Below are 17,002 nucleotides of genomic sequence, written 5' to 3'. Positions count from 1 at the left end.
CCGTTGTAACTTTGAACGGTCACTAAATGAAGCATGGTAAGTCGAGGACTACCTGTAAAAGTAATTAAGGAAGGTGCGTTAGCGTCCACATATTTTGTAATGAGCCAACAGACTCCAAACCTTTTCAGATGGCATTCTCTGAAGTCTTACATGGGTTCGGAAGTGTTCTGTTCCCAACTTTGAAAGAGACGTGCTATTGAGTGTGCACGTGCACACAGACATGCTCACACACAATTGTTGTTTAATAGTCCTCAAAATGGCACACTGATACAAGAGCAATTTTGGATTTACTGGGTTCAAAGCTCTTCTTCTCTTCTATGTAGTCCACAATTCTTATTGACTGCAGGCAGACTGCATGCATATTCCCCACCCACTGAAACCTATGGGAAGTTTTTTCTTTTGAAAACTGGGAAGGTGGGGAGAACAAGTACTATATGTCCTGCTGTTCCCCCCTACTGCTCTTCCCTCATTTTACAATTGTTCTGCAGTTTATTATTTCCATTCTCAAACAAACTGAATAACTGAAATCAGAATGATTCAAAATACAAATAAAGAAAAGTTGATATTAAAAAAAGAGAGAGAATTTTCTTTTGGATCCATAAACATACTGGCTTCTTTATGTACCTGCTGATTAAATTGATTTAAAAATCATTTAATACCATTTCAGTGAAAGCAAATCTGCTTTATACATTGAAAATAGGACTATAACAATAATGATAGGATCAAGGGTCCAGTGAGCTTGTAGAAAAGGGGGGAAAATATTGGTGAACATGAGACTCAAAACTGGCAAATGAAAACTGCACCGATATGCTTTCAGGCCAATGTTGCCCCGTTATTTGAAGTACGGATGGAATTGTATAAGGATGACTTAAGGTATCGTCCATCGCTGGAAGTGGGAGCAGAACATGGTTTTTTGGAAATGGTAGAAAACTTAATGAATGATATCTACGATACAGCAAAACTTATACCCCGACTGGCAAAAGGGAAGCTCAGCTATAAGGTTAGTCATACAATCTATGGATCTTTTTTTCTTTTTCTTTTTTTTTTTATTCAAAAAGTTTTACAGAAAATTCCGCCCCCCTTTCCCCCACCTCCCCTCCCCCCTCCCTTCACAACCCCCCTCCCGACTTCCCGGAACGAGCACAAAGTATAAGTTAAAAATAAAACAAACATATGCTAAAAAATTTTCGTCCCAACTTAATTATACCCCTACAATCATCAATTCCTAACTTCCCCCGAAAACAATAAAAAATAATACATCATAATCATTCAAAAACACTGATAACTCTTAGTCTGATATCTACTTTGAATATAGTCAATCCATTTTTTCCATTCCTTTAAGTATCTTTCTTGTGTATTATCTTTCAAAAAGGCTGATATCTTCACCATCTCAGCCAAATTGGCAACTTTCAATATCCATTCTTCTATTGTAGGTACTTCTTTTTTCTTCCAGTATTGTCCTATTAGTAATCTTGCTGATGTTATTAAATTTAAAATCAATTTAGTCTCAATTACTGTACAGTCCGTAATAATTCCCAACAAAAAAAATTGCGGCAGGAACTTTATCTTCTGTTTCAAAACATTTTGTAAAATCCACCAAATTTTTATCCAAAAGGCCTTTATATCCTTACAAGTCCACCAAATATGAAAATATGTAGCATCATCACAATTATATCTCCAACATTTTGCTTGCATATCTGGGTACATACACGCTATATCTGCTCCTGGTTTGGCCATGTTTTCACATTCATGACATTGGAATTACTGCATCCTGGTTGATGGGGAAAAAAATCTGGGGATATGTGACCCCTTTTCCCCATCTGCCTGCAAGTCAGTTTCCAAGTACTATTCAAGGTCTAAATATTAACTTTAACTCCCTAAGGCAGAGGTATCCAACCCCCAGGCTGCAGCCTATTACTGGGCCATGGCATGTGGAGACTTTAGAAAGAGTGCAGAGAAGAGCAGCAAAGATGATTAGGGGACTGGAGGCTAAAACATATGAAGAACGGTTACAGGAACTGGGTCTAGTTTAATGAAAAGAAGGACCAGGGGTGACATGATAGCAGTGTTCCAATATCTCAGGGGCTGCCACAAAGAAGAGGGAGTCAGGCTATTCTCCAAAGCACCTGAAGACAGGACAAGAAGCAATGGAAATTAATCAAGGAGAGAAGCAACTTAGAACTAAGGAGAAATTTCCTGACAGTTAGAACAATTAATCAGTGGAACAGCTTGCCTCCATAAGTTGTGAATGCTCCAACACTGGAAGTTTTCAAGAAGATGTTAGATAACTATTTGTCTGAAGTGGTGTAGGGTTACCTGCTTAGGCAGGGGGTTGGACTAGAAGGCCTCCAAGGTCCCTTCCAATTCTATTCTATTCTATTCTAGATGGTAGTAGTGGTGGTGATTTCTTGTGGGAAGGATATTATTGCAGGCATTCTTCATTCTGTCTCCAAAATAATTGTGTGAGCTGGGATGGAAAATAGCGATGGGTGAAGAGTGATGTAGTGAGCTCCAAGATTGCGTAGGAACCTGAATGTAGACCTTCCCTTCCCCGGTTCAACAGCAGTATTACAGTAGCTATCTTGAAAAATCCTATTATACTATTAAAAACATATTAACCATTGCAACATGTTCAAATAGTGCACATTGGTGCCCCAAGGTATCTTTCCCCCACCTATCATAATTATTTGATATATAAGTTTTGTTCCCAGATAGAGATATCTTGCAAATTTCTTCTTGAATAGAATTTTTTTTTTTTATTGGCCAAGTGTGATTGGACACACAAGGAATTTGTCTTGGTGCATATGCTCTCAGTGTACGTAAAAGAAAAGATATGTTCATCAAGGTACAACATTTACAACACAATTGATGATCAATATATCAATATAAATCATAAGGATTGCCAGCAACAAGTTATAGTCATAGAGTCATAAGTGGAAAGAGATTGGTGATGGGAACTATGAAACGATTAATAGTAGTGCAGATTCAGTAAATAGTCTGACAGTGTTGAGGGAATTATTTGTTTAGCAGAGTGATGGCCTTCGGGAAAAAACTGTTCTTGTGTCTAGTTGTTCTGGTGTGCAGTGCTCTATAGCGTCGTTTTGAGGGTAGGAGTTGAAACAGTTTATGTCCAGGATGCGAGGGATCTGCAAATATTTTCATGGCCCTCTTCTTGATTCGTGCAGTATACAGGTCCTCAATGGAAGGCAAGTTGGTAGCAATTATTTTTTCTATAGTTAAAAACAGAAAATGCGCTGGGAACAGATAGGCACTGTGAAAGAAGTAACACAAATTCTTTCTTGTGTTGCCTTGTGTTACTAACTACTGAGCTCTTTCTCAGTAGTTAGCAAAGAAGCAACCCCGGAATACTCTAATTATTAAGTACAAATATAAAAAGCTTCATTTAATACAACACATGACTTTTTTTAACAGGCGGCAACTAGCTGCTTTATGTAATTGCCTAATGCCAGTATCGTCCTTGATGTTTGCAGAGTGACTTGGAAGATATGGGAGAACTAATAGAGATGCGGGAGGAAGTGGCCAACATTGTAGTGAATGCCATGAAGCAGGGCGAGGAATATCAAGACTCCTTCGAAAAATACTCCTACCTTTGGATGGATGATCCCCAGGAATTCATGCAGCGCTTCCTGACTTTTGGCCATGCTCTGACACAGGAAGAGCTGGAATCTCATGCGGAGGAGTATTTGCCACATGTTGCACCCACTCTTGAGCAATTCCAGCTACAGGTTAGAAGAGGAGGGGGGTGGATGGGTCAAGGGAGAGTCCCATTCTTTACCTGACGAAACCATAGAGTGCAATATTATGGGGATATCTCCTACCCCGTTTCCTTAACCCCATAATGGCCACATCACTGCTAATGAGGGTGTGTAATAGTATATCATCTGTCTTCTTTCAGTGGCTTCATTTCAATCATTCCCTTTCTATCTCTCTGTTCAGCCCTATTTGTTTTATAATGCCCCAAATTTGATTCTTAGAATATTGCCTCATGCCTATCTTCGGTCTGTAAGATTGATTTGAATAAGAATATGCATCTGGTGTTTCTTCTATTTTCTACATTTTAATAATGGTCATCACATAAATTATACAAATGCCCAATGGCAGGCTTTTTTTTTTAACCAGAGAATTGTTTTGTCCTGAGTACCTGTGCTTTCTTTTCTTCATCTTTTGTAAATTATTTTTGCTAATCATCCACAACCAGAAGAGGGTGCTCTGTCCCTAGAAAAGATAGCCTCCCCCCCCCTTTCAATTCTGTGGCAGTAATGGGAAGTTAACTACTGCACATTTTGTAACACACATTTATCCTCCAGTCACCTATGTTTTCTCCATCAGTGAAAGAGTTTATGTTGCCTTCCTTAGAAAACATAGGCAGCAGGAAAGTTTATGTAGAAATCCTACCCCTGCTAGGTCCATTTCTTTTCTGAACTTTTTTTTCCTCCCTAGATTGATACATACGAAAAACTATATGAAGAAGTATCCAAGTTTGATAATACAAAAGTGTTCAATGGTTGGCTGCAAAGTGATTGTCGGCCCTTCAAGCAAGCACTCCTGAACACTATCAAACGCTGGAGTTTAATGTTCAAGCAGCACCTCATCAATCATGTCACTAATAGGTAGGATGGGTAGATTTTGACATTTCCAAGCATCTGATAACACAAAAAAAATATGGATGTGTTCAAGGCAATCACGATGATTACCTTCAGAAACTCGCTAATTGTAATTAGGAATCCCACAAGTAGGACATGGGTGTAATAACACCTCTCCTACTTGAATTAGCTGTCAACTGTACCGAATAAACATGCTGACTCTCATTGTGAAAATGTCACACAAGATGACAGCTAGTAATCTCTGATGGCCTTATCCTTTGTCAATTTGTCTAATCTAGTTTTAAAGACATCTGAGTTGGTGACCATTTCCACATGTTGTGGGAGGGAGCACCAAATTTAATTATGTGCCTTGTAAAGAAACACTTCCTTTCCGCCCCCCATCCTGAATCTCCGACTGTCACGGGATGATTCCAGGTTTTGGGATTAAAAGTTAGACTTCTGATAAGTAAGATCTTCCTCCCCAGCTTCTTCTCTCACCAGGCTAGGCTGAGAAGATGAGACAACATATTGCCTCTCAGATTAAAAAAAATTACTCCATCTCACAGGGTGTCATTGTTTTCTATGACAAAAAAAATGCTACTGATTATGGAAGCTGAGGATGTGTTTATTGGCATTTATATAAAACCACTTGTTAGATTTGCTGTAAAATAGACTAACATAGCTACTACTCTAAAGTTCAAATCAATGTTATTTCTGTATTGAAGGAAGCATTGAAGGAAGCCAGAATGTCACTTTTCTGCCCTTTACATTATTTGTACCCTATGACTATCATTAATTGTTGTAACTTATTATTCTTGACGAACGTATCTTTTCTTTTTATGTACACTGAGTGCATATGCACCAAATTCCTTGTGTGTACAATCACACTTGGCCAATAAAGAACTCTATCCTCTCTCTCTCCCTCCCTCCCTCTCTCGCTTTCTACCTATCTACCTATCTATCTATCTATCTATCTATCTATCTATCTATCTATCTATCTATCTATCTATCTATCTATCTATCTATCTATCTATCTATCTATCTACAGCCTTCAGGAGCTTGCTACTTTCATGAAAGAAGCAAATGCCGGCTTAACTAAACCAGTGAAAGAGGGTGACTATGATGGGCTTGTTGAAGTAATGGCACACTTGATGAAAGTCAAAGAAAGACAAGTAGCTACAGACAATATGTTTGAGCCTCTAAAGCAGACTATTGAATTACTAAAATTGTACGGAGAAGAAATGCCTGAAGAGATCCACATGCAGTTGCATGTAAGTATGCCAGCAGTAATTTTCACTAGAAATAATTACGTAGCTATTAGTTATCTTTTAAAAAAAAGTCTTTGGATATAGTATAAAATGATATGATTCCTTTTGTACAATATCAACAATCCCAAGCATCAAATGTTTTTATAGTTCCTATATGTTGGAATAGAAAGAAGTACAGAACATTGAGAAAAAAATAATTTAGGAAAGTAAATACCCAATTAAATGCTAAATTTACACAATCTGCAGGGTTCCATTCTATAATTCTGTTTCAGCTCTGAGATCCAATGTGATCTGTCAAAGGTGTGGCATTATATACACATTTCTTTACTGTTCACTCTGCTGAAATTGGTGTTTGAAAAGTCACAAATATGAATAGAGCAAGACTCCAACAAATTTGTACATCCTCTTATTTAGCTATTTGACTTCTTCATTTTCTTTTTTCTCCTCATATTGCCTATAATAATCTGTATTTATTTCTCTCATCCAAAGGTCTCTCACACCTACACAGACAAAATGTCTACTTTTATTTTTTTATTTAAAAAAAATTTTTTTTTGATCTTTTAGGATTTGCCAGAGCAATGGAACAACACCAAAAAGTTGTCCTTCCAAGTCAAACAAAATGTGGCTCCTCTGCAGGCCAATGAAGTTACAATCATACGAAGGAAATGCCAACAATTTGAAGTATGTTTTATGATTAAGGTCCAACTTTGCTCAAACTCCCTCAAGTACAACATAGGTTAAGCATATTAGGGGAGGAAAGAGGATTAAAATGCATACCCGCCCTCCATGGTCCCGTTATGAGCCGTTGTGGCACAGTGGCTAGAATGCAGTACTGCAGGCTACTTCTGCTGACTGCCAGCTGACTGCAATTTGGCAGTTCGAATTTTGCCAGGCTCAAGGTTGACTAAGCCTTCCATCCTTCCAAGGTTGGTAAAATGAGGGCCTAGATTGTTGGGGGCAATATGTTGACTTTGTAAACCACTTAGAGAGGGCTGTAAAGCACTGTGAAGCGGTATATAGTCTATGTGCTATTTCTATTCCATGAGAGAGCCCCTTTTCTAACATTCATTGTCCAACAGTTCTGGGGTTTGCGGTTTCCACTCACAAAATTTTTGGGGAGAAAAGGAAACAACGGTCTCTTGGACCCAGCAAAGTGCATCAGCACAAGAGATTCAAGACAATAAAAAAATGAGATTTTTCAGTACAGATAGTCCTCTAAATGGTCACTAAATGAACTTAGAACAGTTCATTTAGTGGCCATGCAAAGTTATAACGGCACTGAAAAAAGTTGCTTATAACCATTTTTCACAGTTATTACCTTTCCCCATGGTCATGTGATCAAAATTTCAGTGCTTGGCAAATGGTTCATATTTATGACCGTTGCTGTGTCCCAAGGTCAGGTGATCACTTTTTGCAATCTTTTGACAAGCAGAGTCAATGGGGAAGTCAGATTCCATTAACAGCCAGGTTATTAAGTTATCAACTGCAGTAATTCACTTAACAAATGCGGCAAGAAAGGTCATAAAATGGGGCAAAAATCACTTAACAAATGTATCAGTTAACAACATAAATTTTGGGCTCAATTGTGGTCATACGTTGAGGACTACCTATATACTTTTACTGCTGTCCAGTGGTGGCCCTACTTGGTACACAGTGAAGTTGGCTATTTTGCTGCCTTTGCTCTCCTATGCCTACATCTGGCTGCCATTCCACCCACTGAGTACTCTACATGCACAAGCCAGCCCTGCAACTGACCATGGCTAGATTTGTAGTTCTTTTTTTAAAAAAAATGACGGCCAAACAACTGAGGCCCCCATTGGCTCCAGGAGAGCCACTATCCTTACATTAATAATGGTTACCTTACAGGAGGTTGCAAATTCTGGTCCTCCTAGCACACTAGGTTGTGCCAGGCTGGTAGAGTTTTAAAAAGTGATGGTCTTCCATAAGTTTTGTCCTGATTGCTATCAGTAAATGTCATAATCCAAGTTCATTATCATTCTGAATCAGTGGCAGCCAATATTCATTCATCACAATTTTGGACTTCTGCAGTCATGCAACTCTTGGTGGCTTATAAGAAATAAAATATACATAATACAATAACATCATGATCAAAAATGTAATCATAAAAAGAATATTCAAAAGTGCATTGTGATAAGTGTAACATAGAAACAAATCTTAAGGATTATCTTACTATCTTAAAAAAAGGCCCTCCAGAAAAGTCCCATCTCATTCCTTCAGAAGGCCAACCTGGTTAAGGCAGTTAATCTCCAGTGATGAACTAAGCATCCCCTCTCAGCTCCTGTCCTTTTGTTCTGATGGTAGTGGGGACTGACAGCAATTTTTTCATATCAGACAGGCCAATTCTGGTTGAAGGAGGAGGTTGAAGTGTTCAAGTGTTGCATTTTAGCCATTATTAATTTCCTGTTCAAAATTTCCTTTCTCTTTCTTTTTTATTCAGCTTAAACAACATGAGTTCAGAGAGAAATTTCGAGTCGATGCACCTTTCACTTTTGTTGATCCAGACCCATATAAATCGCTAAGCAAGGTATACTCTGCTAAAAAAGTGCTTCCCAAACCTGGGCAAACTACCCCAAGTTGGGTAGAAGTGTTTTATTGGGGGTGGGGGAGTAATGACATACAAGCCCATTAACCAGACATTTACATTGACTTAAAGACTGACACATGTACTAAAATATGCTCAAAAATCTCCAAAATTATTTTTTCTAAGATGAAAACCAATGAAATTACCAATGGTTATATGTTGAAAGGACATAAGATTATAAATATATAATCTTTATATATATAAATATATACTATTTATAATACTGGTAATCCTAGAGCTACAATTCACTGATCATTTGAAGTTACAACAGTCCTGAAGGAAGGGGCTTACAACTATTCATCAAAGTTTGATAAAACTTTCTGATAAGCAATGTTTGGTAATGAAGGAAAAAGTTTGAGAGGCGCCGTACTAAGATGTGGAAATGTCTATCTGGGTAATATTGTATGGATTTCAAAGAACAACTGTTCTAATACATGTGCAGTACTTTTAGTGTCATAGTAAAATTCCAAGAGCAATTGAGCTCTGTTGTTTCCCTTTGTATGTCAATTAATAATTGTCACATGTGCTATCAACCATGCATCAAGAAAACCTTAGTAAGGTCTTGAAGGATGGCCTGGAATGTCTCTCTGTAGATATTTATCATAATGTTCCTTGCTTTAGTTCTACTAAGATAGAAAGACAGTAAAGGTCTAACCTCTGTACTCAGCAAGTGAAACCAATGAAATTACCAATGGTTATATGTTGAAAGGACATAAGATTATAAATATATAATCTTTATATATATAAATATATACTATTTATAATACTGGTAATCCTAGAGCTACAATTCACTGATCATTTGAAGTTACAACAGTCCTGAAGGAAGGGGCTTACAACTATTCATCAAAGTTTGATAAAACTTTCTGATAAGCAATGTTTGATAATGAAGGAAAAAGTTTGAGAGGCGCCGTACTAAGATGTGGAAATGTCTATCTGGGTAATATTGTATGGATTTCAAAGAACAACTGTTCTAATACATGTGCAGTACTTTTAGTGTCATAGTAAAATTCCAAGAGCAATTGAGCTCTGTTGTTTCCCTTTGTATGTCAATTAATAATTGTCACATGTGCTATCAACCATGCATCAAGAAAACCTTAGTAAGGTCTTGAAGGATGGCCTGGAATGTCTCTCTGTAGATATTTATCATAATGTTCCTTGCTTTAGTTCTACTAAGATAGAAAGACAGTAAAGGTCTAACCTCTGTACTCAGCAAGTGGAAACCAATGCTTTTTTATTGTGTGCTTCCAGCAACAAAAAATGATTACTGGCATGGAGAAAGAGATGGAAGCCCTATCCAAATCGGCAGGCTTGTTTGAAGTATCTGTTCCAGACTACAAGCAGTTAAAAGCATGCCATAAGGAAGTGCGCTTGCTCAAGGAGCTCTGGGACATGATAGTCTTGGTAAGACTTGGAAGTATAATTTGTGGAATGGGATCAGTGCTCTGAGCCAAAAAGACAGGACTTGCCACATCAAAATGGGGAGGAACAGGCTCCAGCTCAACCCCTCCAAGACAGAGTGGCTGTGGGTTCCGGCGTCCCGGTACAGTCAGCTTATGCCTTCGCTGACTGTTGGGGGTGAAGTATTGGCCCCCAGGGGGAGGGTGCGCAACTTGGGCGTTCTCCTGGACGATTGGCTGTCCTTAGAAGAACATTTGACGGCAGTCGCCAGGGCAGCATTTTATCAGGTTCGCCTGATTCGCCAGTTGCGCCCCTTCCTTGACCGGGACTCCTTATGCACGGTCACTCACGCCCTTGTTACTTCCCACCTGGACTATTGCAATGCTCTCTACATGGGGCTCCCTTTGAAGAGCACCAGGAGGCTCCAGCTAGTCCAGAATGCGCGGGTGATAGAGGGAGCACCGCATTGTTCCCATATAACACCTATCCTGCATGGCCTGCACTGGCTGCCGGTAGCCTTCCGGGTGCAATTCAAGGTTTTAGTGACCACCTTTAAAGCGCTCCATGGCTTAGGACCGAGTTATTTACAAGACCGCTTTCTGCCACCGATAGCCTCCCAACGACCTGTGCGCTCCCACAGAGTGGGCCTTCTCAGGGTGCCTTCGACCAAACAATGTCGGTTGGCGGCCCCCAGGGGGAGAACTTTCTCTGTGGCAGCACCGGCCCTTTGGAATGAGTTGCCTCTGGGGTTACGCCAACTCCCCGACCTCCGGACCTTCAAACGTGAACTGAAGACTTTATTATCATGCGGGACTAGCCTAAGTGTATTTTAATTGTAATTTTAAAGGGATTTTATGTCGGTCTATGACCATTTTAGTTGATTTTGCCTACTAAATATTTGTTTTTAATTCTTTTTAAATTTGTTATTTATTCTGTGTTTTAATATGGCTGTAAACTGCCCTGAGTCCTTCGGGAGAAGGGCGGTATAGAAATTAAATTATAAATAAATAAATAAATAAAAAGTAGGAAAAAGGTGAATTACCAAGGGAAGAAAATCCCAAGTCAGATCAATGTTGCTTCTCCTGTATCCAAGTTGTTTGTTTGTTTGTTTGTCTGTTTGTTTCATTGACAATCTGCTGGTTGATTTCTTTGAGTGACTCTTATCACTATACTTTTATTTGGAAGTGGAGGTGTTGCCAGGGTCTTTGACAAACACAATATTATTGCTTTAATGGTTACAACATGATTTTCTATGTGTAGGACAGAGATATCAATCAACTTGAATGTTTGATGGAAAGTATGAGAAGTTGTTGCAATTGATAGGCTCTTACGAAGGATGAGGGAACCGCTTAGGAGAAGCGCTTGGGTTCTCTCTAGGATCTGAAGGAGAACAGCAGGGGCCTTGCTGCATTGCTTATTGGTGTCCTCCTGTGACCAGTTGATATAAACAAGTCTGCTTCTTTTTTCATAACAATCCAGAGTGCTATCTGTGTGTGTATCCACAAGGGAGGCAGAAGAGGAAAATGACAATACCAGGGTGGTGACATTGTCATGCAAAATTCACGATGTATATGTTTGTGTCAGACACCATAAAATCCTTACAGAATTTTGTCACTTGCATAACAACATCCCACCCTTGAGCCATCCCTCTGATGTCACTGTGGTTTGTTACAGACACTTATGACTATTTCCAACTTCTTGGCATTGGGGGAATTTTCTATCCTTATTTCTGAAGATATTGACTATCTATCTCTGAAGCACCCAAGAACAACTTGCTTCCACACCCATTAAATATCAAATTGTTTAAAGCTCTGTTTCTAATGCAGGAAAACATTTATTTTGAATGGACCATTTGGGCTACTGAGAAATAGGTTTGAATAGTGCATTATTTGCATTGCATAGGGATGAATGGTAGTAGAGGGTTAAAATAGTTATCTCCTTACTATATGTTTTTTCTCCTTTGACTTGTAAAATCTGCTGAAGCCTTCCAAGTGATTCCACATAAATTTTATAATAGACGGTTTCTCCACAGAAAAGATTGCAAACATACATACGTTTCCATCTAGGTAAATGAAAGCATTAACGATTGGAAGACAACCAAGTGGAAAGAGATTAATGTTGAGCAAATGGATCTTGACTGCAAGAAATTTGCTAAGGATGTGAGAACTTTGGACAAGGAAATGAGACCGTGGGATGCTTTTATAGGACTGGATAATACAGTTAAAAACATGATCACATCTCTTCGAGCTGTCAGTGAACTCCAGAATCCAGCTATCCGAGATAGACATTGGAAAGAACTCATGCAGGCCACCCAGGTAATCTAATGTAGGCTAAAACAAAGGCCCACAAGACTGATGATCACCATCATTGTCATCCTCATCCTCATCTTTCTAATTTTTGATATTCCACCAACAAATTCAAAGTATTCCAACAAAGTGACATATAAATAATAATATATGTAAAAAACCTATATGGTTTTTTAAAATGTTTTTATTGTTGTACAGTGAGCTGCCTAGAGTTATGGAATATAAGATAAATAGCTATTTAAATCTTTTAAATAAATGAATAAGTAAATAAATATAATAAGTAAAGTAAAAGTCATAAAATTGTTAGATCCAAACATTGGTCCTTCTGATTTGTTGTTAATCTGAATATAAATTGACACTGCAATTATTGTAGAATTGCAGAGTAGAATAGGAAGACTACAGAAGAATGTTCTTCTCTGACTGGATGTCTTTCCTAACATGTTTTCTGTACCAGGTGAAGTTTACCATGTCTGATGAAACAATACTGGCAGACCTGCTTCAGCTGAATCTTCACAAGTTTGAAGATGAGGTTCGCAGCATTGTAGACAAGGCTGTGAAAGAATCTGGGATGGAAAAGGTACTGTTTGCCCCATGCCATGACCATTTAATTACTCCTCCTTAGGTACAGAATAGTTTGAAATGCCATTGAACTGAATTGTGATTCTCATTCCTTTCTTCATAATGTGGGCAAAACTTCACCAAGGGATCTATTCGATGTTTTGGAATAGCTGAGAACAAAATCTGACCGAGGCCCTGCATGCTGGGAGCAAGCAAACAAACATTGTACAGTGTTAAGCCTTTTTGGAAACCAAAGTTAAAATAAGCCTATCAATTCTACTGATTAAGATCGAATGTTTCCTTTTTCACATAAACCTTTGCACCTTCTGTTTAAATGTTTTTTAATATAGTGTAATTGCAAATATGTATTATAATTACTGTTATCATCTCACAATATGGATTCTCCATTAAGTTCCCAGTCCAATTGAATCTAAAGGCCAAGAAAACTTTCAAACAAAGAATCATTGAGGTATCTCCCCAAGACGATATAGCAGCACTGAAATATGTTGTCTTTGAAGTGGTTTTTTCAACAGAAATCAGCCACCCAGTTAGAAAACGTTTAACAACTTATATACTTTAGTATCTCAGAAGAGCTTTTTCTAGAGTTTGTTTCGAACAACTAGACTCCATGGTAGGATATGGGAGGTTTCATGGAGTCTCAATTGAAGAAAGTCTGTATACTCATGAAGAACCAGCTGTTGAAGACACTGGACATTTTCTTCTTGACTGCAAACTGTACTTTGCAGAAAGGGCTTCTTATTTACATTCTTATTTTAAAACTAAAACTAAAAAATATCCAGGCATCCAGGAGAAATTGTCTTACTTTTGCAGGGAATGAACCTACACATCACTAGTAAGACTGTAGTGTTTTTTCCCCAAAGGCCATTTCAAAGAGGATGGAATAATTAGATCAGATTAGAATTAGCTGTAGGGATGATGACTTACTATGAACATGTCCCATAGTGCTATTTTTTTGGGGGTGGGGGTATATATTTGTACATTTGTATTTGTTTTATATTTTTGATATGGTCAGATGACCAAATCAAGTTTCCATTCCATTATATTGAATTCTATTATTTTATTCTATTCTAATTATTCTTATTTTTGTTATTTGTATATCATTTTGAGATAGATGCATTCATACATTACATTATTTTAACATGTGTTCTCATTATTACATTAATCAGTGGTGCATCAGGACAGGGCTTGAAGTCGTACATAGGAGTCCAGTAATTTTTCTGAGCAACGTTCAAAGCCCTACATATCTTGGGATCAGAAGGATTCTCTGCTGCCCATCAGTTTGTCTTCAGATCATAAATGGAAGCTTTTTTCTGGGTGAACGGATGACAAGTAGAGGGTGCCTTCTTCCAACTAATGAAACACTCTCCTAGCCAAGCCACTAGCAACTTTGTGTTTTCTTGTCCTTTTGGCACCAAGGAGATACATGCTTATTCTTTGCAGAGCTTTGAAGTTTGCCATCTTAACCTATTGTAACTGCTGTTTCCATGCTGGCTTTACTCAGAGTAATTTGTTGTGCAGTATTGCATTGTTTGTTCTTTTATCGGGAACCGTTCTTGGACACAGAGTATACAACCTATAAAATAAGTTCAAACGAATCTATAACCCTGCTGTGTAAAGTCTGGAACGGTTTGCTGTGTTTGCCAAATTATGTTCCTCATTAGCTGGTACAATACACAACTGTGACCGGGAATGGCGATGCCTTCTTTAATATTCATCTTCCTTTCTAAAATCCCTTATTCGTGAGTAAAAAAATAGTGTATAAAGAATCCCATTGGCTTCGGTTCTCATGATTCTAGCAGGCATAGTTTTGGGCCAAGGTAGTTGATGTGTTATGAATATGTAAATTCAACAGACAAGGATAACAACAAGCAAGGGAGGGGGGGTTCTCACATTGTTGCCTTGCTTTGGTTTGCTTTAACAAAATGGAAGAGACCCACCTGCATCTGCAATACCTCAATTTTAAAAATGTTTCTCCCTTTTTTATTATTGTCTAAAGGTGTTGAAGGCTCTTGACAGTACCTGGTCAACCATGCAGTTTGAACATGAACCTCACCACAGGACGGGAACAATGATGCTGAAGGCAGACGAAGCACTGGTAGAAACCCTTGAAGAGAACCAAGTGCAGCTCCAGACTCTGATGACTTCTAAGTATCTGTCCCACTTCCTGCAGGAGGTCTCCGGCTGGCAGCAGAAATTATCCACTGCTGACTCTGTGATATCCATTTGGTTTGAAGTCCAGAGAACGTGGAGTCACCTGGAGAGTATTTTCATTGGCTCAGAGGACATTCGAAATCAGCTTCCTGAGGATTCAAAGCGTTTTGATAGCATTGACAAAGACTTTAAAGTGAGCAAACTTCCTTTTAAGCACTGATTCGGTTACATTACTATTGCAAAAATACTACTTGAATGGCTAATAAATCTTTCTTCACTTTAAAGGAATTAATGGCGGATGCTGTAAAAACTCCAAATGTGGTTGAGGCAACAAATAAACCAGGTCTCTATGACAAGCTAGAGTCCTTGCAGCAAAGGTCAGGAAGCTAATTTTGTCAAAATGCAAATGTAAAATAGAGTAGAGAGAATGATTTTTTTTTTTGCAGCAGAAGCAAGTCATAAGGTGACAGTTCTCGCAAGTCCACCTTTTACAAAAAAAAAAAAGCACCATTTCATCAATGCCAATTTTTATTCATAATTTCTGCTTGTTTTTTAATGGCAGCTTTAAATGGTGCTAGGCCCCCACTCTGAATAGCAATAGCAATAGCACTTAGAAGTAGTACTTCTGCAATACTTCTCTCTAACCACTGTGCCATCGCAGCTCATAACTAAATAATTCTTCAGCTAGGACTTAGAGACAGAAGCTTTTTCTACCTGGCCTTGTTTTGGAAATAATTCTCTGTCACAATGATAACTAGGGATAATTATGTTTCAGTGGCTATGGATAATGTATTTCAATAGTTGTCCCAGTGCAGACATAGGCTGTCTCAAACTAGAAGCATTGGCAGTGGAGGCAATGAAGATTACTTCATTATTTCTTTAAACTGAACAATAGTAGATAGTATACAAAGGATAACCTGAGCACCAAATTTATCACAACTTTTGATATGCAAGTAACCTTTTGCTTGTAAGTTAGGTACTATTCCTATAATTTATTTATTTTATTTATTACATTTCTACACCGCCCATCTTACCTGACGCTGGTGAGATATGCATACCCATTTGTTATCCCTTTTGAGTCATTTCTGAACCACCTCCATCAAAAACATTAATGATCGTGTTGACATCAAACAAAATGAGGGCTCTTGTCATGGTGGAGATTCCCCTGGTTCCTTGGGTTTTCCAGAAACCCAAGGAACCATTTAGGCTGAAAGTGGGATGTGGGTCACCGCATCCCACTACAAGCAGTAAATGGAACCCAGATGATGCTCCAATGGCCCAGTGCTCCCACATCTGCCTCTGTTTCCTTGGAAGTGTTGTGCTGAGATTTAAAAATGATATATTTTTTAAAATAATCAGTTGCCCGGAAGTTCTTCAAGCCTGACCTTTGCCCCTCTGATTATTATTAGTCCCCACAAGGACTTGAGACATCCTGAGGAAGTAAAATGGCACCCAATTGAAGGCCCTATTGTCAGTGTAAAATACTCCCAGCCAATACTCCACCTTCCCAAGAAAAGCTAAAGAAGGGATGAAGACAATTACAATGCCTAGCAAAGAAGGAGGAAGCCGTGTAGGCCAAAAAGAGGAAGTACAATGAAGCGAATAGGGGGAAAAAGTAGGAAAATTCAAATGCACAGAAGAGAGAGATGTTTAAATGGATCAGATGTTTGGGAGACTCCAATTCCACTTCTGGTATTGACATTGAGAAAATTAAACGTCTGCTTTAAAGTCTATATCAATGTACATCTATAGTGATGAATAAGGATAATCTTAGAGAGAGCAAAACGAGGGGTGTTACTACTTTCTTCTTGCTTGCTTTTTAGTTTGGCACTCTGTGAAAAAGCTCTGGCTGAATATTTGGAAACCAAGAGACTGGCTTTCCCTCGATTTTATTTTGTATCCTCTGCTGACCTGCTAGATATTTTGTCCAATGGCAATGATCCTGTTGAGGTAGGATGGAATGCCTTGAGGTTTGAGAGGGGGGCGAGGCTTGGAACTTATAATGGTATTTGTAATAGAATGTCAGGAGTTTGACTAAGTTCTCTTTCCCACATAAAAATCAATTTATCCAGTACAAACATCACAGACTAATAG

General features: G+C 38.5%; 2 protein-coding genes across 3 annotated transcripts in view; one reads left to right on the top strand and one right to left on the bottom strand.

Annotated features, from left to right (window-relative positions):
- DNAH17 (dynein axonemal heavy chain 17) overlaps positions 1 to 17,002 on the top strand; it is a 130,121-nt gene that overhangs the window by 26,936 nt on the left and 86,183 nt on the right. The window contains exons 18-29 of the mRNA XM_058172825.1: positions 818 to 1,000; positions 3,492 to 3,746; positions 4,462 to 4,631; positions 5,653 to 5,875; positions 6,437 to 6,553; positions 8,331 to 8,417; positions 9,723 to 9,875; positions 11,939 to 12,187; positions 12,633 to 12,755; positions 14,754 to 15,101; positions 15,194 to 15,285; positions 16,732 to 16,858. Coding sequence (XP_058028808.1) covers positions 818 to 1,000; positions 3,492 to 3,746; positions 4,462 to 4,631; positions 5,653 to 5,875; positions 6,437 to 6,553; positions 8,331 to 8,417; positions 9,723 to 9,875; positions 11,939 to 12,187; positions 12,633 to 12,755; positions 14,754 to 15,101; positions 15,194 to 15,285; positions 16,732 to 16,858 — 2,127 coding nt within the window. The remainder of the gene's footprint in view (positions 1 to 817; positions 1,001 to 3,491; positions 3,747 to 4,461; positions 4,632 to 5,652; positions 5,876 to 6,436; positions 6,554 to 8,330; positions 8,418 to 9,722; positions 9,876 to 11,938; positions 12,188 to 12,632; positions 12,756 to 14,753; positions 15,102 to 15,193; positions 15,286 to 16,731; positions 16,859 to 17,002) is intronic.
- Positions 14,922 to 17,002, bottom strand: part of PGS1 (phosphatidylglycerophosphate synthase 1) — a 143,838-nt gene continuing 141,757 nt past the window's right edge. For both annotated transcript variants that reach the window (XR_009153837.1, XM_058172831.1), the window contains one exon: positions 14,922 to 15,057. The gene's annotated coding sequence lies outside the window, so the exon portion shown is untranslated. The remainder of the gene's footprint in view (positions 15,058 to 17,002) is intronic.

This window comes from Ahaetulla prasina, chromosome 2 (genome assembly GCF_028640845.1).
Source record: "Ahaetulla prasina isolate Xishuangbanna chromosome 2, ASM2864084v1, whole genome shotgun sequence".
Classification (NCBI taxonomy): Eukaryota; Metazoa; Chordata; class Lepidosauria; order Squamata; family Colubridae; genus Ahaetulla; species Ahaetulla prasina.
Note: the sequence above shows the minus strand (reverse complement) of the source record. Positions and strands in the feature narration are given on the sequence as shown.